At 43.5% G+C, this 24,726-nt stretch overlaps 1 protein-coding gene across 3 annotated transcripts; it reads left to right on the top strand.

Moving 5' to 3' along the window:
- The first annotated feature begins 3,411 nt into the window (after positions 1 to 3,411).
- On the top strand, positions 3,412 to 24,654 carry NONO (non-POU domain containing octamer binding). Of its 3 annotated transcripts, XM_084791024.1 has the most exons (12): positions 3,412 to 3,564; positions 4,274 to 4,333; positions 13,282 to 13,447; positions 15,621 to 15,814; positions 17,408 to 17,709; positions 19,012 to 19,107; positions 19,360 to 19,556; positions 20,385 to 20,469; positions 20,942 to 21,044; positions 21,514 to 21,553; positions 22,185 to 22,294; positions 23,650 to 24,654. In XM_084791024.1, exons 3-12 carry the CDS (start codon positions 13,291 to 13,293, stop codon positions 23,782 to 23,784), a joined length of 1,419 nt encoding a protein of 472 aa, XP_084647150.1. In that variant the 5' UTR covers positions 3,412 to 3,564; positions 4,274 to 4,333; positions 13,282 to 13,290; the 3' UTR covers positions 23,785 to 24,654. The 3 variants fall into 3 exon arrangements, 2 of the variants coding, with proteins under 2 accessions (XP_084647150.1, XP_084647151.1); XR_014780813.1 differs by lacking the exon at positions 21,514 to 21,553 and having other exon boundaries at positions 23,650 to 23,854; XM_084791025.1 differs by lacking the exon at positions 4,274 to 4,333 and having other exon boundaries at positions 3,446 to 3,564.
- The last annotated feature ends 72 nt before the right edge of the window (positions 24,655 to 24,726 follow it).

The raw sequence follows: 24,726 nt of genomic DNA, 5'->3' as shown, positions 1-24,726 counted from the left end.
ATGTAGTTCTCCCATTTCAACATGTAGGTTACAGGGATTGGACTCAACGTTTCAGGATTGTGGCAAGTGTCTTTACCTGCTAAATTACCTTACTGGCCTAGACTTTTTTCTTGTTCTTTTTCTTGAGACAGGGTTTCTCTGCGTAGCTTTGATTGTCCTGGAACTCACTCTGTAGACCAGGCTGGTCTCGAACTCACAGAGATCCACCTGCCTCTGCCTCCTGAGAGCTGGGATTGAAGGTGTGCACCACCACTGGATTATGCTTGAGTGTGTGTATGTTGTGTATCACAGCCTGCAGCAGCCTAAGGAGGCCAGGAGAGGTGTTCGATCCCCCGGAACTAATTATAAATAGTTGTGAGCTGCCAAGTGTCTGCTGGGAATGGAACCAGGTCCTCTACAAGAGCACTGAGTGCTCTTAACTCCTAAGCCATCTTTCCAGACCCTGCGTTATTATTTTTTCCCCAGGAAAATCATGGCTTAAAAAAAGTCACAGCTAGCTGGATGTGGTGGCTCACACCATTAATACCAGCACTCAGGGAGGCAGAGCCAGGTGGATCTCTGAGTTCGAGGCCAGCCTGGTCTACAAAATGAGTTCCAGGAGAGCCAGGGCTGTTACACAGAGAAACCTTGTCTGGAAAAACAAAAACAAACAAAAAGTCACAGCTGGGGCTTCAGGGATGGCTCAGAGCTTAAGAGCGCTGCACCTGGGTTGGGTTCCCTGGACCTACATGGTAGTTTACAACTATCTGTAACTCCACTTGTAGGGGATCTACCATTGTCTTTCTTCCTCCTTAGGCAGGAGGTGCATGCAGGTGGTGCACTTCCATCCATGCAGACAGCACATGCGCGCACACACACACACACACACACACACACACACACCCCACACACAAATAAATCTTTGTTGTTGTTGGTTTTTTGTTTTGTTTTGTTTTTTGTTTTTGTTTTTCAAGACAGGATTTCTTCGTGTAGCCTTGGCTGTCCCAGACTCGCTTTTTAGACCAGGCTGGCCTCAAAGTCACAGCCATCCTCCTGCCTCTGCCTCCCAAGTGCTGGGATTACAGGCACATAGGTGTACAGTGTTCTGCCCAGAAGAGAGAATCACATCACAATACAGATGGGACTTGAACTCAGGACCTTTGGAAGAGCAGGTGGTGCTCTTAACCACTGAGCCATCTCTCCAGTCCCTGCAGTTTTTTTTTTTTTAATTTTATGTTCATGGCCTTTTTGGTTGCCTGTCTGTGCACTACACACATGCAGTGCCCTCAGAATCCAGAAGAGGGCCTCAGATCCCCTGGAAACTGGTGTCACAATGTTAGCCACCAATGGGAGCTGGGATAGGTACCCTCGTCCTCGGGAAGAGCAGCCAGTACTCTTAACTGCTGAGCTATTTCTCCAAGCTCCAGTAAGTCTTTTTGAAAAACAGAAAAAGCCAGCTGGTTAAAGCCAGCTGGTCATAGTGGCGCACGCCTTTAATCCCAGAACTTGGGAGGCAGAGGCAGGTGGATCCCTATGAGTTTGAGGCCAGCCTGGTCTACAAAGAGAATCCAGGACAGTCAGGGCTGTTACACAAAGAAACTCTGTCTAGAAAATCCAAACCCAAAACCAACCAACCAACGAAAAACCCAAAATACAAACAAAGCAAAAACAAATGAACAAACAAAAAAACCAGAAAAGGCCATGGCTTAGAAAGTATATCCATTTTTAAAATCATGTGTGTGTGTGTGTATATATATATATATATATATATATATATATATATATATATATATATGTATGTATAAGTGCTTTTTTTTTTCTGTTGAGACAGTCGTTTGTACTGGCTGCCCTGCTACTCCCTATGCAGTCTAGGGTGGCCTCCTGGGCAATCCTCCTTTCTCAGCCTCCTGAGTGTAGGGATTAAAGGATTAATCATTTGTTTGACTGGGACAGTTATACATAGAAAACAGCTTTTATAATTGGGTAGTTGGGTAATGGGTATAGGAGATGAATAGACTTTTTTTTTTTTTTTTTTTTAGTTTTCAAGACAGGGTCTCTCGGTGTAGCCCTGGCTGTCCTGGACTTACTTTGTAGACCAGGCTGGCCTCGAACTCACAGCGATCCGCCGGCCTCTGTCTCCCAAGTGCTGGGATTAAAGGCGTGCGCCACCACCGCCCAGCTGAATAGACTTTTCATACTGTTGAACATTGTTTGATTTTCCCCCATGAGTAAGAATTTCTTTTTTTCATGATAATGTGATTTTTTTCCCCTGAGTTTAGGAACCACTGGGCTAAATATACCTAGTATAGTAGCTAGTAGCCGTAATGTTGATTCACACACACACACACACACACACACACACACACACACACGGGCTGAGGTGGGGTATAATATGGCTAGTCTCTATTACTGTATTGAACGGCGCCACAGAAGCTTCCTAACGTTGTAAGAAGTCTTATTAGACAGCACGGGTCTCTACCATTGTGTCCCCATATAAGGTAGGTAGTGCCTGTTGGGATAATCTGCCATCCAGAGTATGAATTAATTAGTGGGAATTAACTATTGGTGCCTATCAATTGAACCTTATAATCCTTGGATAGCTGCCTGGGAGAGTTAGGCATTACGGAACAACAAAGGTTATTATTACCTGATAGGCCACCTATGGGATATAAAGCAGGTCTGATGCGAAGACCTCCAACATACTGGCTCCAACACAGCTAGCTGACCAACCTGTTGAATCTCTCTGCCATGGCAACCTTAGTGATGTTTGGCCTACTGGGTTCTCTGGTTTACCATGGAAATAATGCCCGTTACAGTTCTGGGTAATCACACAGAGATTACCGTGTCAAAATCGCTTGCCCTCCTGCCCCTTTCTATAATCATGACCATTTCAGTTACACTTTTCAAATATACTCGGCACTGGGGAAGGAAACTAAAACGGTACAGGGTGTCAAGGTGCAAGCTTTGAGGAAGTGTGAAAAAAGAAACATGGCGGGGTACTTTTTTTTTCCCAGTAGCGAACGGCTAGCTCTGCCACATAGAAAACAATGACATTGTTACTCTTAATTTTGCACAGGCGCAGTGCATAAACACTCAGCGCACGCCCACTCGCCCATTTTCTCGCTTTTTCTCTTCAGTTTTCCTCTCATGGGCTCTCTCCTTTCCCTCCTCCCACCACTAGGTCTTTCCGTTCATCCGTAGGACCGGTTCGTCTCTCCTTCCGACCCCCTACCTCCCACGGCAAGCTCCCCCTCCCCCTTCCTTTTCCGTCTTTCGCACAGCGCCTCTAGCGCATGCGCATAAGGTACAAAGCCTCGCTCTTTGTCCCCCGTCTGTCGTTCACAGGAACCCAAGGCTTTGACTGTCGGTAGCCAATAGAAATTAAGAAATGGCGGACAAACGAGTCCGTCTCAGGAGATAAACTTTGATTGGCAGTTCCTGTAGCCAATCAGGAACGCAACATTGACCCCCTCGGGAGGCACCGAACTCCGTCGGCTCGCTTCCGGCGGTCGCGCGCTCTTTTCTCGGGACGGTGGAGGCCGTGCGGCGTCGCCGTTACTCTGAGCGAAGAACTGTGGGCCGAGGGTGAGTTTTGGGGATGCGTCTGTGGTTGTTTCGGGGGGCGGTGGGAGCGTCCTGCGACGCCCGGTGAAGGAGGGGGGGTTCGGGCGAGGCCGAGTTTGGACGGAGGATGTGGGCTTGAAGGCCTCGTGAGCCCCCCCCCCCCCTCAGTGCAGGGCCTTCGCCGGCGAGCCGTGGGATCCGGCGCGCTCCCCGCTCCACGCCCGGGGCTTTGGCCGCGGCCTCTCCAGCTCCCCTGCCCCGGTCCTTTGTGCTACCCGTTTTGAATCTCAGCGACCCTAAGTTGGCGGCTTCCGAGCCGCCCTGGGCCAGAGGGCGCGGGGTCTATTATGCTAAAGCCCTGAAGCCGGGGTTAGGGAAGGAGGCGCGTTGCTTTGTCAGAGGCTCCTCCTCTCTATCCCCTCGAGGCTGTTAATTCCGAGAGGGCCAGTGGGGCCCCTGGAGCGATGGGGTTTTTTTTGTTTGTTTGTTTTGGTGGTTTTTTTTTTTCCGTGAAAACGCCTTAAATTTGGAAGTTTGCTAATTCAAAACCCCTTGGTGCTAAGTTGATGAAACACCCTCCACCCCACCCTTGTGCGCGCGCTTTTTGCCCAGCCATTTGTGGGCATTGCTTTTCCTAAATTAAACTGAAATTTGTGCCTTTACTTTCGAGTATTTTTCACTTTGTGGATGTCTTACTGTAAGCTGACACCTTTCTTTGTGTTTTTAACAGAAGTCGAGGTTAGAGAGGACTGGGAGACAGACACTTTTCTGTGTTCAAATCAAAGTCAAGGTAGGTGCAGGAGGTAGGGTTACCAGGTAAACTAAGGATGCTTAGTTGAATACAGAATTCACATAGGCAACACTTTTCATGTTATTTAAGCCAACAGATTAAAAAAATCTAAAACTACAATGTGACTGAGTGGTGTGAGTTCGAGGCCAGCCTGGTCTACATCCTGAGCTCCAGGACGGGGCTATGTAGAAAGACCCTGACTAAAAAAACGATATTCATTAGTTGGGTGTCTTGGTCCACACCTTTATTATTATGAGGGTCCAGAAATCGACAATTTAGGAAGAATTTAAGGATGACATTAGTTTAAATTCCTATTTCTTTTTCGAGACAGGCTTTCTGTGTGTAGCCTTGGCTTTGCTGGACTCCCCAGGCTGGCCTGGAACTCACAGAGATCCGCCTGCCTCTGCCTCCCTGAGTGCTGGGATTAAAGGCGTGCGCCACCATGCCTGGCACTTTTTTTCTCTCTCGAGATAGGGTTTCTCTGTGTAGCCTTGGCTGTCCTGGAGTCGATTTTGGAGACCAGGCTGGCCTCGAACTCACAGCGATCCACCTGCCTCTGCCTCCCCAGGGCTGCGATCACAGGCGTGTGCCACCATGCCGATAAATTCCTACTTGCTTCACTTGTAAGTTCAATAACTGTTATTCACCTGCACCATCTCCATCCTATCAGGTTGCAGAAGTTGGGTGACACAGCCAGTAAGTTTAAATTGAACAGAAGGCTCATTTGGAGCATGATGGTTGTTTTAGGGGTCAACAGATATGGGTTCCATTCCTTACAGTGGTGTGGCTTTGGTTGGGTATTTTTTAAGGCTTGTTTTCCTTATTTAAAAGAATTAACAGCCGAGGGCACTAAATGAAGTAATGCAGATGTAGCACATTGCCTAGATTTTATTTTAGTTTTTGTTTTGTTTTGTTTTTTGAGACATGGTCTCTCTGTGTAGCCTTGGCTGTCCTGCACTCACTTTGTAGACCAGGCTGGCCTCGAACTCTAGCACCTGGCTAGAATAGACTTTCTAAAGCCAAAATAGAACCTTCCTTGAAGTAAATGGTTTAGAATATTCTTTTTTTCTTTCTTTCTTTCTCTTTTTCTTTTGTAAAAAGACATTGCCTTGCTGGGCTGTTGTGGCGCACACCTTTAATCCCAGCACTTGGGGGGGCAGAGGCAGGCGGATCTCTTTTGAGTTCGACGTCAGCCTGGACAACAAGTTAGTTCAGGACAGCCAAGGCTACACAGAAAAACGCTGTCTCAAATAAATAAATAAAAAGACATTGTCAAGGGCAGGCGAATCTCTTGAGTTCAAAAAACTTTTTTTAAAAAAGGCATTGCCAAAGAAAAAAGAAAAAGAAAGGCATTGCCAGGTGTACACCTTCCTAGCACCCAGGGAGGCTGAGGCAGGTGGATCTCTGTGTTCAAGGCCAGCCTAGTCAACAAAGTGAGTCCAGGACAGCCAGGACTACATAGAGGAAACCCTGTCTCAAAAAATAACAGCAACAACAACAAAAAAACCAAAAAGAATCAAATTGTGAGTGTGGCTGACCTGAAAAACTTAGATCTGGAACTCAAGAGATCCACCTACCCCTGCTACCTCTGTGCTGTGATTAAAGAAGTGAGCTAGGATGCCCAGTTTTTGTTTGTTTTAGGGGGACAGGGACTCTGTAGCCCAAGCTGGCATGAAATCTGGGGTTGACCTACCTCAGGTCTTAGACCTGTCAACTGGTTAGGCCTGTGAACTACTAAGCTCTGCGTCTATAAGGATTTCTATTAATGGGGAAATACATGTTGTGGAGTCCTTTGATAGAAACTATGAGGTTGGGGCCATCAATTTATAATTAAAGGTTGGAGGAAAAATGTTTCTTTTTGTTATAATTAAAGGTTGGAGGAAAAATGTTTCTTTTTTCTTTTGGTTTTTCGGGATGGGATCTCTGTAGCCTTGGCTGTCCTAGACTCCCTTTGTAGACCAGGCTGGCCTCGAACTCAGAGCCATCCACCTGCCTCTGCCTCCCAAGTATTAGGATTAAAGGCATGAGCCACCTCGCCCGGCTGAAAAATGTTTCTTGGATCCTAACCTGAGGAAGGGTAAGATTTAGTGAGACAAATAGTTGTGAAAATGGCAAATCAGCCACTGACTACTTTCCGGATAGAAGACTTTGAATATGAAAAGATTTTATTCTAATATCTTCCCCCATCTCCAACTGTTTGTGGTTTGGGCTTTTCTTTTTTTTATCTTTTTGTAGGAGGGAGAGGGAGTCTTGATGCATAGCCAGGGCTTTCCTGAAACTGTCTTATCCAACCTTGAATTATAAGTGTACATCAGCACATTGTGTCTTTTTCCATTTTTAAGACAGGTTCACACTGTAGCTAACCCATACTGACTTCAAACAGGTTAGAATTAATACTCAGTCTTAAAGTTTTTTTTTTTTAATTTTTCAAACATTTCCTGATTCATGCTTGGTGATACATACCTTTTTGGTTTTTCAAGACAGACAGGGTCTCTGTATAGCCTCACAGCGATTCCACTGCCTCTGCCTCCTGAGTGCTGTGATTAAAGGCATGCGCCACCACAGCACTGAGGAGGCAGAGGCAGGCAGATCTCTGAATTTGAGGCCAACCTGGTCTAGAGTTCCAGGAAACCCAGGGCTACACAGAGAAACCTGGTCTTGAAAAGAAAAAAAATCCTTTTATGAAAGAAAAGTCAAGATGTTTTATTTGCCATTAAACCACTACATCTGTTGATAACATTTAAAATTATAGGAAAAAAACTGAAAACAATCTAAATTACAATGGTAGTTTAATTAGTGTATATCCTGATGTACTTTATATAGGCAATTACAATTAAATTGACATTGCAGAAATGAGGAAAAGCTGAACATCAAAAGGTGTGTTGCTGTTTCAACTAAAACAGTAACACCTCAGGAAATAAGTAGAGATGGAAGTGGTGAAAGGGTTATTTAAATAAATGCCTATGTGCCCAGAGATAATATCTATGTGTGTTGATTTTAATAATGAAAGCTAGAAAGAACCCAAAATGTCCAAAACAATTGGAGCTTGATTGACAGCTGAATATTATCAATTCATGTTAGTCTTTATTGTTTTTAATGGGTGGTAGGGAGAGACAGGATCTCCCTATTAGCCCTGGCAGTCCTCTAACTTGCTATGTATCATAAAGAAGGTTTAGAAACTTCTTTTTGTTTTTTTGAAGCAAGGTTTCTTTGTGTAGCCTTGGCTGTCCTGGACTCCATTTGTAAAGCAGGCTGGCCTTGAACTCACAGAGATCTGCTTGCCTCTGCCTCCTGAGTGCTGGGCCCGGCTAGAAACTTCTTTTTTAAGATTTGTTATGTATACAGTCGCTCCCTGCATGTTCACCTGCATCCCACAAGAGGGTATTAGTTCACCTTATAGATGGTTGTGAGCCACCATGTGGTTGATGGGAATTGAACTCAAGACCCTGGAAGGGTAGTCAGTTTCCTTAACCTCTGAGCCATTTCTCTAGACCCCAAAACTGGTTTCTTTTTGTAATTTTTTGGGTTGGGTTGGTTGGTTAATTTGGTTTGGTTTTGAGACGGTTTCTATGTGTAGCCATGGCTGACCTGGAAACTAGCTCTGTAGACCAGGCTGGCCTCAAACTTAGAGCCACCTGTCTCTGCCTCCCCAGTACTGGGATAAAAGGTATGTGCCACCACTACCTGGCATATTGTTTAATAGCTATTTTAAATTAGATGTGTTCGTTTTTTTAATGTGTGGGTGTCTCAGCTGTATGTCTGTACCACATGTGTTCATGGAGGTCAGAAGAACTGGAGTTACAGGTAGTTGTGATGCAGCATGTGGATGCTGGGAATTTAACTGGGGTCCTCTGCGAGCGCAGCTAGTGTTGTTAACCTCTCTAAACTACCTCTTCAGCTTCCCACCAACTGGCTTCTTTAATGTGCAACTTCAAATAGAAAACAGTGGAAGCTGAAGAGATGGCTTAGCTGTTAAGAGCACCTACTGTTCTTACAGAGGACCTGAGTTCAGTTCTCAGCCACTATGTCAGATGGCTTTACAAGGCCCTGTAACTCCAGCTCCAGGGGCTGCCATGCCCTCTTCAGGCACTGTACTTGCATACACAGAACCTCACAGACACACGAACACATAATGGAAAAGAGAAATTTAAAAAAAAATCTATATTAATGACTAGAAGATTGTATTAGGGTTCACTAGGGGAACAGAATGAATAGAATGAATCTACATATAAATATAAAGGGTATCTATTAGAGTGATTTATAGGCTGTGGTCCTAGTTCGACAATGGCTGTCTACCAATGGAAAAGTAGTTCTGTCTGTCCATTAGGCTGGATGTCTCAGTTGGTCTTCAGTATACACTGGAATGCTGAAGGAAACCTTAATGCCAGTCAAGGAAGGGACTTGCCATTGAGATTGAGGGCAAGCCGGCAAAGAAAGCAAGCTTCAGGCCGGGCGTGGTGGCGCATGCCTTTAATCCCAGCACTCGGGAGGCAGAGGCGGGCGGATCGCTGTGAGTTCGAGGCCAGCATGGTCTACAAAGTGAGTCTAGGATGGCCAAGGCTAACACAGAGAAATCCTGTCTCGGGGGAAAAAAAAAAGCAAGCTTCCTTCTTCCATGTCCTTTATATATAGGTTGTCACCAGAAGGTATGGCCAAAATTAAAAGTACGTCTTCCCACTTCAGATGATTTAATTAAAAGAAAATCCCTCACAGGTGTACCCAGCCTCTTGGGTTTTAGTTAATTCCAGATGTAGTCAAGTTGACAACCAAGAATAGCCATCACAAAGGCTGTTAACAGTAGCTCTTACTTGGCATGAGGTTTTGTGTGTTTTTTTTTTTAAGCTTTTTACGGCCTTTAATCCCACCACTCAGGAGGCAGAGGCAAGTGGATTGCTGTGAATTTGAGGCCAGCCTGGTCTACAAAGCGAGTCCAGGACAGCCAAGGCTACACAGAGAAACCCTGTTGAAAAGCAAAAAAAAAAAAACAACAACAACAACAACAACAAAAAGATTTATTTTTTGTGTATACAGTGTTCTTGCATTGCATATACCCCTGCAGGCCAGAAGAGGGCACCAGATCACATTATAGATGGCTGTGAGCCACCATGTGGTTGCTAGAAATTGAACTCAGGACCTCTGGAAGAGTAATCAGTTTCCTTAACCTCTGAGCCATTTCTCCAGCCTCTAGTGTGGGTTTTTAAAATTTATATCTGTATGTGGGTATTTGCACATGAAGGTACCCAAGACAGCCAGAGGTAGCAGATTCCCCAGTGCTGGGGTTAAAAAGGCATTTGTAAATTGTCCAATGTGGGTGTTGGGAGTGGATTGCTTTTTTTTTCCTCTTCTCCCTCCTGGTCTCTGTAGCCCAGGTTGCCCCTGAACTCATGAGTTCCTGTCTCAGCATCTTATTAAGAGTGCTGGGAGTATAGGCATGTGCCACACAATGGCTGCCTGGGTTTGTGGCTTAATTTGTCGTGTGTCCCCCCCCCCCCCCCCCCCCCCCCGACAGGATTTCCCTGTGTAGCCTTGGCTGTCCTGGGCTCACTTTGTAGACCAGGCTGGCCTCGAATTCACATTGATTTGCCTGCCTCTGTCTCCCAAGTGCTGGGATTGAAAGCATATGCCACTGAGCCCCCCTCAATTTTATAGATAACCAATTTTTAAAAAATTTATTGCATATAATGTTTTGCCTGCATGTACGCCTGCACACTAGAAGAAGGCACCAGATCTCATTACAGATGTTTATGAGCCACCATGTGGTTGTTGAGAATTAACTCAGTTAGTCTGGAAGAGCAGCCAGTGTCCTTAACCACTGAGCCATCTCTCCAGCCCTCATTTTTTTTTTTTTAATTCAAAGGCCAGGCATGGGTTCCAGGCCAGCTGGGTCTACGTGGACCCTGTCTCAAACTTAAAACAGCTAGGCATGTGTGCCTTTAATCCCAGCACTCTGGTAGATAGGTAAGTTCAAGGCTAGCCTGGTCTATGCAATAAACTCCACTATAGCCAGAACTACATAGAGAAACCCTGTCTCAACAACAAAAATTAATATGTCTATGTATGTTGGGTAAGAGGACAACTTGTGAGAGTCAGTTCACAACTATGAAGGTCCCAGGGTTGAACTCAAGTTTTTCTTGTTTGTTTTGTGTTTTTCAAGACAGGGTTTCTCTGTGTATCCTTGGCTGTCCTAGCCTCACTCTGTAGACCAGGCTGGCCTCGAACTCACAGCAATCTGCCTGCCTATCCCTCTAGAGCGCTGGGATTAAAAGGTGTGCACCACCAAGCCCAGCCTGAACTCAGGTTGTTAATAAGTACCTTATTACAGTTTCTGGTGCTTTGTGACATAGTTGAGAAATGTGATTGAAATCTGAGAATTCGTGTGGCATGATAGCACACGTCTTTAATTCCTGTGCTTAGGAGGCAGAGGCAGGCTGAGTTTGTGGGCAGCTAGGGCTACGGAGAAACCTTGTCGTCTCAAAAACAATAAACTAAAAAGATGAACCAGAAATGTTATGAGAATCAAGTCTAAGCCTAAATGTCAGCTTTTCAGTGCGATAACTCAATCATATTTAGCCCCTGGCACCTAGTGTATTCCTTATCTCAGTTTTTGTATTTTCTTGGCACTTAATCTCTTAAGTCCTCTGTGATTTGCCTATATTTTTTGGGGGGGGGGTTGGGGTTTTTTCAAGACAGGGTCTCTCTATGTTAGCCTTGGCTGTCCTAAACTCACTTTGTAGACCAGGCTGGCCTCGAACTCACAGCGATCCGCCTGCCTCTGCCTCCCAAGTACTGGGATTAAAGGCGTGCGCCACCACCGTCCAGCGCTTATATATATTTTGTTATTCAAAAAAAAGGAGGCTTTAAAGGCCAAAATATGTGCATCTAGAATAGCACCCAGCAAAAATGGGCATTCATTTAATATTTGCTTTTTTGTTTTGTTGTTGTTGTTTTTCAAGACAGAGTTTCTCTGTGTAGCTTTGGCTGTCCTGGGACTCACTTGAGATGGACAATTTCCACAACCCACTCTGGGTAGATCATTCCTGAACATTCTTTCCCCTGCATCCCTCATGCTCAGGGGTCAGAATGATTGGGGCTTTGTTGTTGTTGTTGGTTGGTTGTTTTTTGGAGACAGGGTTTCTCTGTGTAGCCCTGGCTGTCCTGGACTCACTTTGTAGACCAGGCTGGCCTTGAACTCACAGAGATCCGCCTGCCTCTGCCTTTCGATTGCTGGGACTAAAGGTGTGCACCACCACTGCCCGGCTCACTGAATGTTAAACGGATCGGTGACATGAAAAATTATCAGTAGTCTATGAGCAAGACAGGTATTTCTATTATTATTTTTTGTCTGTATACTATTCCTTTATCTTTTGAACAATCAAAGTTTTCTCTCCCGTTTCACGTACACAGACTATGTAGCCCTCAATTTTAAGTGTCATATGATCCCTATCATGTAAATGTTCCGAAAAATTTAGTATGACCTACTTTAATCTTTGGTAATCAGTCATTTTTATTGCCTATCTCCATAAAAGCCATTATAGTGAATATTTTCATGGCCACACCTTAAACTTTTTTTTTTTACTGTTTTTGTTTTTTAACATTTAATTATTATTTTATAACTTGAAAATATGTGGGTGTTTTGCCTGAGTGTGTATGTATCTTTTAAAATAGAAAAAAATTTTGGCCAGTATATTTGGATCACTTCCCCTAGCTCCTAGATCCTTTCTACCCATCGAACTCCAAACCCCCTCCACCCTTTCACACACCCTACAAAAAGGGAAATCAGGCTGTGAAGCCATCTGACGTTGCTATTAGGAACTGAATTCTGCCTATTTCCAAATGGCAGAAGTGGACAGTTTTTTTTTTTTTTAATATTTGTTTCTCTTTTACTTTGCTAGAAATTTAACTTCAGTTCACTCATCTTGGGTTGGTTCATAATCTGTTTTCTCAAGCCCTAGTTTAAGGAAGTGCCTATGATATATTGGTTCTTTTATTTAAGTAATCATACATTTTACTACCATGATTAAGAATTACTGGCTCAGCAGTAGTGGCACATGCCTTTAATCCCAGTACTTGAGAAGCAGAACAGCCTGGTCTACAGAGTTGAGTTCCAGGACAGCCAGAGCTACACTGAGAAACCCTGTCTCGAAAAAAAATTTACTAGAAAGATGGCTGAGTCATTAGGAGTACTTGTTGCTTTTTCAGAATACCTGAGTTTGATTTCCAGCAACTATATGGCAGCTTACAACTGTAACTCCAGTTCCAGAGCCCTCTACTAGGCCTCAAAGGATGTAAGACACACAATACACCTGTTACATAAACATGTATGCAAATGAAAGACACACAATACACCTGTTACAATAGACATGCATATGCCTGTAATGAGTTATTTGTTAATCCTCATAGCCATATCAAGGAGCAGAAACTTGGATGTCTGCTTATAACAGCAGAAGAAACTATAGTGTTCCTATGTAGTGTATAGTATTAGGGCTGTAATTCAAACCTAAGTTTTCCTTTTTTTTTTTTTTTTTTGTTTGTTGTTGTTGTTTTTTTTTTCCGAGACAGGGTTTCTCTGTGTAGCCTTGGCTGTCCTAGACTCACTTTGTAGACCAGGCTGGCCTCAAACTCACAGTGATCCACCTGCCTCTGCCTCCTAAGTGCTGGGATTAAAGGCGTGCGCCACCACGCCCGGCTTTTTGGTTTTTATTTTTTTTGCGACAGGGTTTCTCTATAGCCCTAGCTATCCTGGACTCTGTAGAGCAGGCTGGCCTTGAACTCACAGAGATCCACCTGCCTCTGCCTTCCTGAGTGCTGGGATTAAAGGTATGGGCTACCATACCTGGCTCAAACCTAAGTTTTCAGCCCTAGACATTCTTTCCCAGACTGATTTTGTTTGTTTATTGGAGACAGGGTCTCTGTAATCCAGGAATATGACATTGCACACTTTGCTTTAGGGTGCAGAAATGCAGAGCAATAAGGCATTTAACCTGGAGAAGCAGAACCATACTCCCAGGAAGCACCATCAGCATCACCATCAGCAGCACCAGCCGCAGCCGCAGCAACAACAACAGCAGCCGCCCCCTCCAATGCCTGCCAACGGCCAGCAGGCCAGCAGCCAGAGTAAGGAGACGCTGAGTGAGGGATAGAAATGGGTTCTCTTGGGAATGGTTTCGTGGGTTTTAGATTGATCTCTTGGGATTATAAGTGAACAGGCCTTTGATAGCATACTTCTGATATTTTTACTTTTTGGGAGGGTGGAGGTTCAAGATAGGGTTTCTCCATGTAGCCCTGGCACTGTCCTGAACTCACTTTGTAGACTAGGCTGGCCTCAAACTCACAGATAACCACCTGCCCCTGCCTCCTGAGTGCTGAGACTAAAGGCGTGTACCACCACCCCGCTTTTTTCAGGTAGGATCTTGTCTTGTAGCCCTGGCTGCTGGTTTAGAACTTCCCTATGATTCCCTCCTAAGTGTTAGGGTTTAAGGGCATCTGTGTGCTGTCATATTTCATTATACTGGTTTTGTTTTGTTTAATAAAACATTTTACTTTATGTGTATGAATGTTTTGCCTGCTATATGTGTGTTCCTCATGCTCATGGAGGTCATTGGATCTTCTGGGTCTGGAACTTTTTTTTTTTTTTAAGATGGTTGTCAGCTGCCATGTTGGTGCTGGGAATCAAACCTGCATCCTCTGAAAGATGAATAAGTGCTTTTAACTGCTGAGCCAGTGTTTTATTATAAAAGAGGGCTCATATCTGACAAAGGAGCAGAGATCAATGGAGTATAGATTACTCTGTCATATTGGTTTATTTTGTTCCCAAACAAAAGTCTGTATGTACTTTGGGTCTTTAGAAATAGTAATCAAAGGATATAAGAGAAAAATTAAAGGCTTAATGGAGAGTTAACTATATAAGACTTTGTGGCCCGTGCTCAGCCCACCTTGAATCTGTAGAAAGTTTTTTATGTTGTCATTCTTTGTTTTTGTTTTTTTGAGACAGGGTTTCTCTGTGTAGCCTTGACTGTCCTGGACTCACTTTGTAGACCAGGCTGGCCTCGAACTCACAGCGATCCTCCTGCCTCTGCCTCCTAAGTGCTGGGATTAAAGGTGCATGCCACCACGCCCGGCTGTATGTTGTCTTTCTTTTAGGAAGCTGAGTGCTTACCTATAAGAGTAGAAACCTGGTGGGGTGAGGGCAGCTAGAGAAATGGTTTGGTGTTTAAGAGCACTTCTTGTTCTTCCAGAGGCCTTGAGTTAGGTTCCCAGCACCTACATAAGGCATCTTATTACCAATTGTAACTCCTATTCTAGGGAATCCAGCAGCCTTTTCTGACTCTATGGTACACATGGCACATAGTCACATTCACACACATACACTTAAGTCATTTTTAAGCTAGAGATAATAGAAGTAGAGACTGGTGAGGTGGCTTAGTAGTTAAAACCTGTGCTGCTGTTAGAAGATCCAGGTTCCATTCTGGACACTCATATCAGGTGCCTCACAACTACCTGTAACTACAGTTCCAGAGGGACCTTCTGCATATAAACTCATCCAGGCAGGCACACATACAAACAGTGGGGCTCAGCGGGGGACTCAACTCTTAAAAGCATAAACCTGAGGACCTGAGTTCTGGAACCTACTGTGGAAAGAAAATCCCAACTCCTAAAAGTTGTCCTCTGGCCTTCACATGTATTCCACACATGTTCATGCCCATATATATATCATACATACCTGATAATTTTTTTTAAATACCAAAGCTTACTACAAAAATATTTATTGCTCATTTTTTATATATAACCTGTCAATTGTGAAGATTGAAAATTGGCTAAGAAAATACAGTGATTTTTTTTTTAAGCAGACATAAGTCGGCTTGGTATATTTATTTATTTACTGCCATGTTGCTATACCATTTGATCATTTGCCTCTGATTAGCTAGCTTATGTTCTGGATCATAGTAGGGATGTTAAGTTCTTTGGTCCCTTCAAGTTGCTTTCCTGTTTGTTTTAAGATTTATTTATTATGTATACAGTGTTCTATGTGCATGTATACCTGCAGGCCAGAAGAGGGCATTAGGTCACATCATAGATGGTGGTTGCTGGGGCTTGATCTCAGGACCTCTAGAAGAGCAGTCAGTGCTCCTAACCTGAGCCATCTCTAGCCCTGCTTTCATCTTCTAAAATGCAATTTTCTGATGAGTTGGCTAGGTCGTATTGGGAAGTAGTATTTGTCTTCCGTCATAGGAGCAATGTTGAGGATATAATTAGTTCTTTACCCAGTCTTTTGATTGTCTTCTTTCAGATGAAGGCTTGACTATTGACCTAAAGAATTTTAGGAAACCAGGAGAGAAGACCTTCACCCAACGTAGCCGTCTCTTTGTGGGCAATCTTCCCCCTGACATTACTGAGGAGGAAATGAGGAAACTTTTTGAGAAGTATGGGAAAGCAGGAGAAGTTTTCATTCATAAGGATAAAGGCTTTGGCTTCATTCGCTTGGTGAGTAACTATAAGCTTTGGGGCATATACTTTGAAAAATAGGGAAGACTGGGGAGTGAATATGGAAAAAGTAGCAGTGAAAATAATTATTGTCTATATGGTAATAGTTGGTGGTTTTTTTGTTGGTTTGTTTTTGGTTGTCTGAGTTCTAGCTGTCCTGGAACTAGCACTGTAGGCCAGGCTAGCCTTGAACTCAAAAAGATCTGCCTGCCTCTGTCTATGCAGTGCTAGGTTTACAGGTGTGCACCACCAATGCCTGGCCTTTATGCTAATAGTTAATGATAACGAAACAAAAAGATTGCTTTTCCTTCAGGCTTGAAGGCGAATATAGATTGTCGAGAATACAAGGGCTAAAGTAGGTTGGAATTATGTTTGGTTTGAGATCTCATTATGTAACCCCTGGCTGTGCTTGAACTTGCAGACTTCTACCTCTACTTTCTAAGTGCTGGATGACACACATGCACCACCGTGCTTGGTTTAAGAGAAAGTGAAGTTTATTTTAGTGATTATAGAGGCTTATATAATTTACTTCCAAAGTTCTTGTATGAGTGTTGTCTTGCTCTTCAAAGACCTGAGGGGACAAGCTACTTTTATCTTTTCAAAATCTTTTAATATTAGTTAAGTGGCTGGGCATGGTGCCACTCGTATAATCCCAGCACTTGGGAAGCAGAGGCAGGTTGATCACTGAGTTGTAGGCCAGCCTGGTCTACCAAAAAAAAAGTCTCAAAAAACTAAATTAAATGGATTCCTATTTTCTTTCTGGGGAAGGCACTTGGGGATCAAATGCAGACTCTGTACTTATTAGGTAAATGTACTACCACTCAGCAGTACTTCTAATTGTACCAAATCTAACTGCTGATCTTATTTTTTAAATCTGGTTTGATTTAGGAATAGTATTTGAGAAAGAAGCATTTTACCTCTATAAATGAGGAGCAAAGTGTGACAAGAGCTCCAGATGATGGTTGAACTTAGTTTTCATTCCTACCTACCACTAACGCAATCCCATAAGCAAGTCATTTTCTTAAATACTTCTTTAGTTCTGTGAAGTAGCAAAGAGACATCCTGTCAAAGTTTTCTGGTTCTAAAGCTTGGTCAGGGATTTGATGCCCTTTTTGGACCTCTATGGGCACCAGGCACACTTGTAAATAAATATATATGAAGTCAAAACATGAATACACATAAATATTCCCATTTGGCCAGGCGTGGTGGCACACACCTTTAATCCTAGCACTTGGGAGGCAGAGGCTTATGGATCACTGAGTTTGAGGCCAGCCTGGTCTAGAGAGTGAGTTCAGGACAGCCAAGGCTACACAGAGAAGCCCTGTTTTGGGGAAAAATTTTATTTGAAGAGAAGCAATTCTGGTATGTTTGTGGAAATTAAAATATTCTGACTGCTGTATTGTTAGGCATACATCTGTGACTGCCGTGGGGCTCACTCTGTAGACTAGGCTAGCCTAGAGATCTGCCTGCTTCTACCTCCTGAATGCTGGAATTAAAGGCATGTGCCACTATAACCCAGGGTTTTCTGAGGGACATTTTGTTGATGGCTGCTCAGTTGATTTGATAAATTCTAATTTTTTTTGTTTTCCCCAGGAAACACGAACCCTAGCAGAAATTGCCAAAGTGGAGCTGGACAATATGCCACTCCGTGGAAAGCAGCTGCGCGTGCGCTTTGCTTGTCATAGTGCATCCCTTACAGTCCGCAACCTTCCTCAGTACGTGTCCAACGAACTGCTGGAAGAAGCCTTTTCCGTGTTTGGCCAGGTGGAGAGGGCTGTGGTCATTGTAGATGACCGAGGAAGGCCCTCTGGGAAAGGCATTGTTGAGTTCTCAGGGAAGCCAGCTGCTCGGAAAGCTCTGGACAGATGCAGTGAAGGGTCCTTCTTGCTAACCACGTAAGTAGTTTTGAGACAATGGTTTTGAGGTCCTTACTCTTTCTTTTATATGCAGAGTTAACATCTAGTAACATGTTTTTATTTTCATTTAAAGACTTAATACTAACTCAGCATTTCTAATCGTTTTCAATGGGATCCTAAATGGTTAATGTATCTGTGTGCATGTGAGGAGTCAGGATAACTTTGAGGAGCCAGTATTCTCCTTCCACCTTTATATGTGTTCCAGGACCAAGCTCAGGTTGCCTAGCTTGCATGAGCAAATGCCTTTATCCATCAATGACCCTGGATTTTAAATTAATGGAAGTGGTATAAAGATAACTTTTCAGGCTGGAGTAGTGCCTCAGAGGTTAAGAGTGCTGGCTGCTCTTGCAGAGGACCTGTAATTGATTCTCAGCATCCACATGTTGGCTCAAAGCCATCTGTAACTTCAGTTCTAAGGGATCCGATTCCTGCTTAGTACACATGGAATAATAATAGCTTTTCTCTGGGCATAGTAGCCCATGCCTGTAGTTACAGCATTTCAGCTTCAGAGGCAAAAGAACTATGAACTCAAGGTTACCTGGAGCTAACTTGTCTGTGATCACTTGGAAGGCAGAGAGATATGAGGCTCTGGAGTAAACATCATCCCCATCTCTACAACAAGCTGGAAGTAGCCGGGCATGGTGGCACATACCTTTAATCCCAGCACTCGGGAGGCAGAGGCAGGCAGATCGCTTTGAGTTTGAGGCCAGCCTGGTCTACAAAGTGAGTCCAGGACAGCCAAGGCTACACAGAGAAACCCTGTCTCAGAAAACAAAAACAAACAAACAAACAAAAACCAAACTGGAAGTTAGCCTGGGATAGGTGAAGTTTTAGAATTCTGGTAATTGTTTTGTTGAATGTATTTTATCTAGGCATTTTCCCTCCTTCGTTTTCTGGAGTTAACCAAATATATTAGATAACTCTACCTACTCGACTTTTAACAGTTTGAGACTATTTCAAAGATCTGAAACTTGGCTCCTTCTGGGCTGTTAACCCCAAATTATTATCCATAATGCCAGTAAGAAGGACTTAGTTACTTGGAGTTAGGTATAAAAACCTCTTCAGAAATCTGTTTGGATGCGGTGGTTCACATCTATAATCCCAGCTCTTGGAAGGCTGAAGTAGAAGGGGTGCCATTAACCTGAGACCAGCCTAGCTTACAGTATGAATCCTTGCCAAATTCTCATTTCTTTTAAAAGTGTTGTAGTTGTCCAGTTCTGAAGGTATAGGGAGCATGTTTATTGGGAGTGACTTCATTAATACTAACTTTCTTTTACCCAGATTTCCTCGGCCTGTGACTGTGGAGCCTATGGACCAGTTAGATGATGAAGAGGGACTTCCAGAGAAGCTGGTTATAAAAAACCAGCAATTTCACAAGTGTGTGGTCCAGATATATTGATTCTTATGCATTTCTGGGGTGGGGTGGGATGTGTGTTTATATGTATGGTGCTGGTAGCTTGAGCCCAGGGCCTTAACATATTTGACTACATCTCCATCCCCTGGTTATTTTCCTGATCTTGACACTTTACAAGGGTGTCTAAAAAAGCAGCATGTCTTTGTTGTATATTTATGTTCACTTGGCCCTTAAAAAAGAATGTGATTCTAAGGAATCTTGTTTATTGTCTACAGGGAGCGAGAACAGCCACCCAGATTTGCACAGCCTGGGTCATTTGAATATGAGTATGCCATGCGCTGGAAGGCACTCATTGAGATGGAGAAGCAACAGCAGGATCAAGTGGACCGTAACATCAAGGAGGCTCGTGAGAAGCTGGAAATGGAGATGGAGGCGGCACGCCACGAGCACCAGGTTATGCTAATGAGGCAGGGTGAGTTTAGTTGTAAAACTAGAGTACATATCAAATGCCATTTTTTCTTCAATCATTTTTTTGTTCCCCAGTAGAAAAAGACATAAATTTCTGCTTTTATTCCCTGAACTACTTTGTTGATCCTGGTTGGGAAATGGATTTAGAGATTTGGTATAGAATACTGGATGGATTCTATAAAGAAGGAGCTGATCAAGTTTGAGTTTACTTGGATAGTCATTCTGGCATTATGTACTGTCTTAGTTAAGGGTTCTGTTGCTGTGATAAAACACCATGACCAAAAGCAACTTGAGGAGGAAAGGGTTTATTTTGTCTTAAAATCACAAGTAACTACATCATTGAGAGAGGCTAGGGTAGGAACTCAAGTAGGGCAAAGACCTGGAGGCAGGAACTGTGTAGAGGTGCTGTTTATTAGGTTGCTCCCATGCCTTATCTAGCATGCTTTCGTTTTTGTTTTGTTTTGGGATTTTTGAGGGGGGAAGTTTTGTCTATTTGTGGCATGGTTTCTCTGTGTAGCCCTGGCTATCCTGGAACTAGTTCTATACACTAGACTGGCCTTGAACTCAAGCTCCGCCTGCCTCTGCCTCTAACATTGAGTGCTGGTTTTAAAGGCAGGTGCTACCATGCCTGCTCACCCACCGTGAGCTCAGCCCTTGCACACCAATCAAGAAAGTGTACTACAGGCTTGTCCACTGACCACTCTCAACTGAGGTTCCCTCTTCCAAAATGATTATTTAGCTTGTGTCTGGTTGACATCTTTGCTTTGTGGGTATTTATGGGAAAATATTGTGTATATGTAACAAGAACCAAAAAGTGTCAATGTGTTGCTAGATTTGATGAGGCGTCAAGAAGAGCTCCGGAGAATGGAGGAGCTGCATAACCAAGAGGTTCAGAAACGAAAGCAGCTAGAGCTCAGGTAAGTTTTAATTAAACATTTATTTATTTATATATATATTTCTTTGGGGCCTGGGCATATTGCCACAATGTATGTTCTCTATATGGTCCTAGGACTTAAACTTGGTCATCGGCCTAGAGAGAATGCACCTTTACACACTGAACCACATCACTAGCCTTGTACCCCCCTTGTCTTTTTTTCTGACAACTCCAAAGAGTCATGCTTCTTTACTTCTCACCAAGTGTTTGTTGCTTTTCAGGTTCTCCCGTTGGGTACGTGGGGTTTTTGTTTTTGGGTTTTTGTTGAAATGCCTTAGGTCTTCACTAAAAAGAGCGGAACACTGATCTCTTAGTCTCTTTGGCTGATCCCCTTGTTCTTGGCAAGCTATGCTGGCTTCTAGTAGGCTTGTCTCTTTGTCTTAATCTTCCTATTCAAGTGCTCTACTCATTTTCTGGAATGCGTTTTATTTTTAAATATCTTGATAACTCTCTAGGCAGGAAGAGGAGCGCAGGCGCCGTGAGGAAGAAATGCGGCGACAACAAGAAGAAATGATGCGACGACAGCAGGAAGGATTCAAGGGAACCTTCCCTGATGCGGTATATCTCCCATGCCTATGATATGCCAGGCCAGTCTTGATAAGACAGACCTACCATGAAATGTCTGTTGGGATACCAGGTTATGGCCAGTTTTTCTATGCTACAAAAATTTCTTTTAGGAAAAAAAAATGTTGGTAGGAATTGAAAGGAAGCTCTTCCTTAAAAGCACATTGTTTTTTATTCATACCCAATGATGAGAGAGAAATTGAGTCCTATAGCAGACTTTGGCTAATCCACTGCTACCCATGTACTTAGATGGTTTGCAGCCCTAAGAAGAAATTGGCTATTTCTTGCTCTGTCACCTTTTTGTTCCTAATAGAAGATCCTAATTTGTTACCCAAAGTCACTACAAATGGCAAGCGGGCATTAGTATGTCATCACTGTTTACTTCCCTTTGTGTTGTCATCAGTGGGGGTTGTAATGGAGTACCTGTTGTCTTGAACTGTATTGAGTATATATTGTTTTTCAGAGAGAACAAGAGATAAGGATGGGCCAAATGGCCATGGGAGGTAAGGACTTAAGAATTAATTAGTTCTGGTTGTCCTTTGGGGAGGATAAAGAATAGTTACAGAAGAAGAGCAGCAGGTATCCAGGAATCAAAGGACCACCTGCCTGGTTTTTTGTTTTTTAGGTTGGCTGCCTACTTACTGTGATCTGCTTGTCTCTGCCCCATAAAACAAGGGGTAGCAAGCATGTTTAGCCCTGCCCAGCTCTCTTTTGTTCTTTTGACACAGGCTCTTAACTGTGTAACAGCCCTGGCTGTCCTGAACTCACTCAGGCTGTCGTCAAACTCACTGAGATCCTCCAGCCTCTGCCTCCCATGTAGTACTGGGATTAAAGGTGTGTGCCACCACGCCTGGCTTTTAATGTGTGAACCCAGGATTAAACTCAGCTCCTTGTATTTGCAGAACCTTCTTTTTCTTTTCTTTTCTTTCAGATCTGATTTCTCATGAGTTATGGGGCTTCCTCCTCATCCACATTTAAAGGACTTGACATTTCTTGCAACAATAGGACTTTTAGGCTGGGAGTGGGGGATTGTTGACATTTTAGTCTATATATAGATCATTCTGACTTGTTCTTTTTGGTAGGGGAAGAGGCTAATAACTCTTTCCCCTATAGTGATCACACTGTCTGCTTTAGGTGCTATGGGTATGAACAATAGAGGCGCCATGCCCCCTGCTCCTGTGCCAACTGGTACTCCAGCTCCTCCAGGACCTGCCACTATGATGCCAGATGGAACCCTGGGATTGGTAATAAATTACAGGGCTTCATAGTAATTGTAAATAGTGGTAGGGAGAGTTTCTCAATTTCTGGGGTCGTGTGTGTGTGTGTGCGTGCGTGCGTGCGCGCGCGAGGGCAGATATATATACATATAAGTGTAGTGCTTGTGTCATTCCTCAGGGGCCATCCATGACCTGGGACTTGCCAATTAGGCTAGGCTGACTGGTCTTTGTGCCCCCCAAAGTCCTCTGATCTCTGCTTTCTCAGTGCTAGGATTGTAAATACAAGCCCGCATACCCTGCTTCCCGCCTTTTTACATTGGCTGCTGAGGCATTAAACTTACATCCTCAAGCTTGCAGAAGAAGCACTTTACCTGACTAAGCTATTTGCCCAGCATCTCCTACCTCTGAGTTTACTTTGATTTTGGTAGATGCCGATCTTCAGGGCTATTGGCATTCATAAAATGTAACGTAAGATCTTGAAGGGGTGGTATGCATAACCCAACCCAGGATTTGATGTATGCTAGGCAAGTATTCTGCTATCTCATATTCCTGGTCCTTTAGTTTTTAATCTTGAGAAAATTCATTATCATATGTTATTCACAATATCCTCTGTCTGACTACCAGACTGATTAACTGTTACAGTTGCTATCCTTAGTAAACAAGTTACTTTTTTGTTTGGTTTTTGAGATAGTTTCTGCAGTACTGGTTGTCCTGGAGTTCACTATGTAGACCAGGCTGGCCTTGAACTCAGATCATAGAGGTGCTCCTGCTTCTACCTCCCAAATACATGTGCCACCATGTCTGGCTAGCAGGTTGCTCTTTAGAGGGGGAAGTCAAGAAAAAGTTAGATAATACTATGTATAACATGTAAAACCAGTGTCCTCATGGTTAATAAAGCCCAGATTGAATAGGCCAAAACTGAACAGACTTAAGGTTGCTAGAGGATGGTAACATGTTCTTCCTGGCTCAGAAAAAAAGGAGCTGGTTAGAACTTATCCAAACTAGGATTTTTTTTTTCTTCTTTGGTTTTTTCCAGATGGTTTCTTTATGTATCCTTGACTGTCCTAGACTCAATCTGTAGACCAGGCTGGCCTTGAACTCAGCCTCTGCCTCCTGAGTGCTGGGATTAAATGCATGAGCCACCACCGCCTGGCTCAAACTAGGAAACATGGAAAAAAGCTAAAGATGACTGAATGGAGGAGCCATGACACATCCTTCCCTTTCCTCCCAGGGTTTTCTACTAGAGGTCTAAACAGACTTGGTTGCCTGCCCCTAGCAGTCAGGAAGGGGTCTTGAATAATTAAGTAGACATGGGCCCTAGTGGGAAGACCTTAGACGAGCCAGAAGCAGATTCTATTGTAATACTCTCTTTCTCTTTTAAGACCCCTCCAACAACTGAACGTTTCGGCCAAGCTGCTACAATGGAAGGAATTGGAGCAATTGGTGGAACTCCTCCTGCATTCAACCGTCCAGCTCCGGGAGCTGAATTTGCTCCAAATAAGCGCCGCCGTTATTAAATAAAGTTGCAGTGTCTAGTTTCCCGCAACCCTTAAAAGAAGAGCCCTTTTTGGACTAGCCAGAATTCTACCCTGGAAAAGTGTTAGGGATTCTTCCCAATAGATAGGTTTTCCCTGCCTGTACCACTCTAGGGAGTATGCTTGGAGGCAGAGGGCAAGGGAGGGGTGGTATTTTTAACAAATCAAAGTCTGGTATATTGCTTTATCAAGTCTGTCTGTAGCATTCCTGAAGTATACTGATTGTTGGAGGGCCTGGAGAACCATAGGAAAATGGACTCAGAACTCCATTAATCTTGATCATTCCTATTACCTTCCTTCCTTTCTTTCTCCATCACATTTTAAATAACTTTGCATTTGTATTCCCTTCAACCCCAGAGGCATATATATATGCCACAAAACCTAAACATCTTCCAGTGACCTAGCCCAATTCCAGGTGAGAATTCAGACAAATGTCCACAGAGGTTACAGCATACACACGGTTGTTATATCTCATATGTGACCCCTTCATGTCCTAAGGAAGACATTTTCTCTTTAGAGGTTTTCATTTTAGTGTATCTTTAAAAAATCTTGTGTTACTTGCCTCCATCTTTTTCTTGGATGAGGACTACCCAAGAATCAGTGACCTTTTGTGTCTATGATGTTGCTGTTCACAGCTTTTCTCGATAGGCCTGGTGCAGTCTTGGCCACAGGGTTGCTGTGTTGAAGGTCTGACAGTAGCTCTTAGCCTTGCCTATCTTAGGTAGTTATGCTGTGCATTTTTTTTTATTGGTGTACTATGATTTGTTCCTGATACATTCAATTTGAAATTTTTCTGAGAAATGGAGCAGTAATGCAGCATCACCTTATTAAAATACATTTGAAGCCTTTTAATTTCCTGTGCTGTTTTTTGATGGAGAAGGGAGGGGAGGAAATTCTGCCTTGGGAGGTGTATACACAGTGGTG

Source organism: Acomys minous (genome assembly GCF_964271855.1).
Source record: "Acomys minous genome assembly, chromosome: 7".
NCBI lineage: Eukaryota > Metazoa > Chordata > Mammalia > Rodentia > Muridae > Acomys > Acomys minous.
The sequence above is the reverse complement of the archived record's forward strand: the minus strand, read 5'-3'. Positions and strand labels throughout refer to the sequence as shown.

What these genes read in the sequence shown, in the direction of transcription:
- NONO (XM_084791024.1), top strand. Translation starts at nt 13,291, where the DNA reads ATGCAGAGCAATAAGGCATTTAACCTGGAGAAGCAGAACCATACTCCC. An exon ending in GGGCCAAATGGCCATGGGAG is followed by an intron (nt 21,554 to 22,184) that starts GTAAGGACTTAA and finishes TGTCTGCTTTAG; the next exon opens with GTGCTATGGGTATGAACAAT. An exon ending in CAGATGGAACCCTGGGATTG is followed by an intron (nt 22,295 to 23,649) that starts GTAATAAATTAC and finishes TTCTCTTTTAAG; the next exon opens with ACCCCTCCAACAACTGAACG.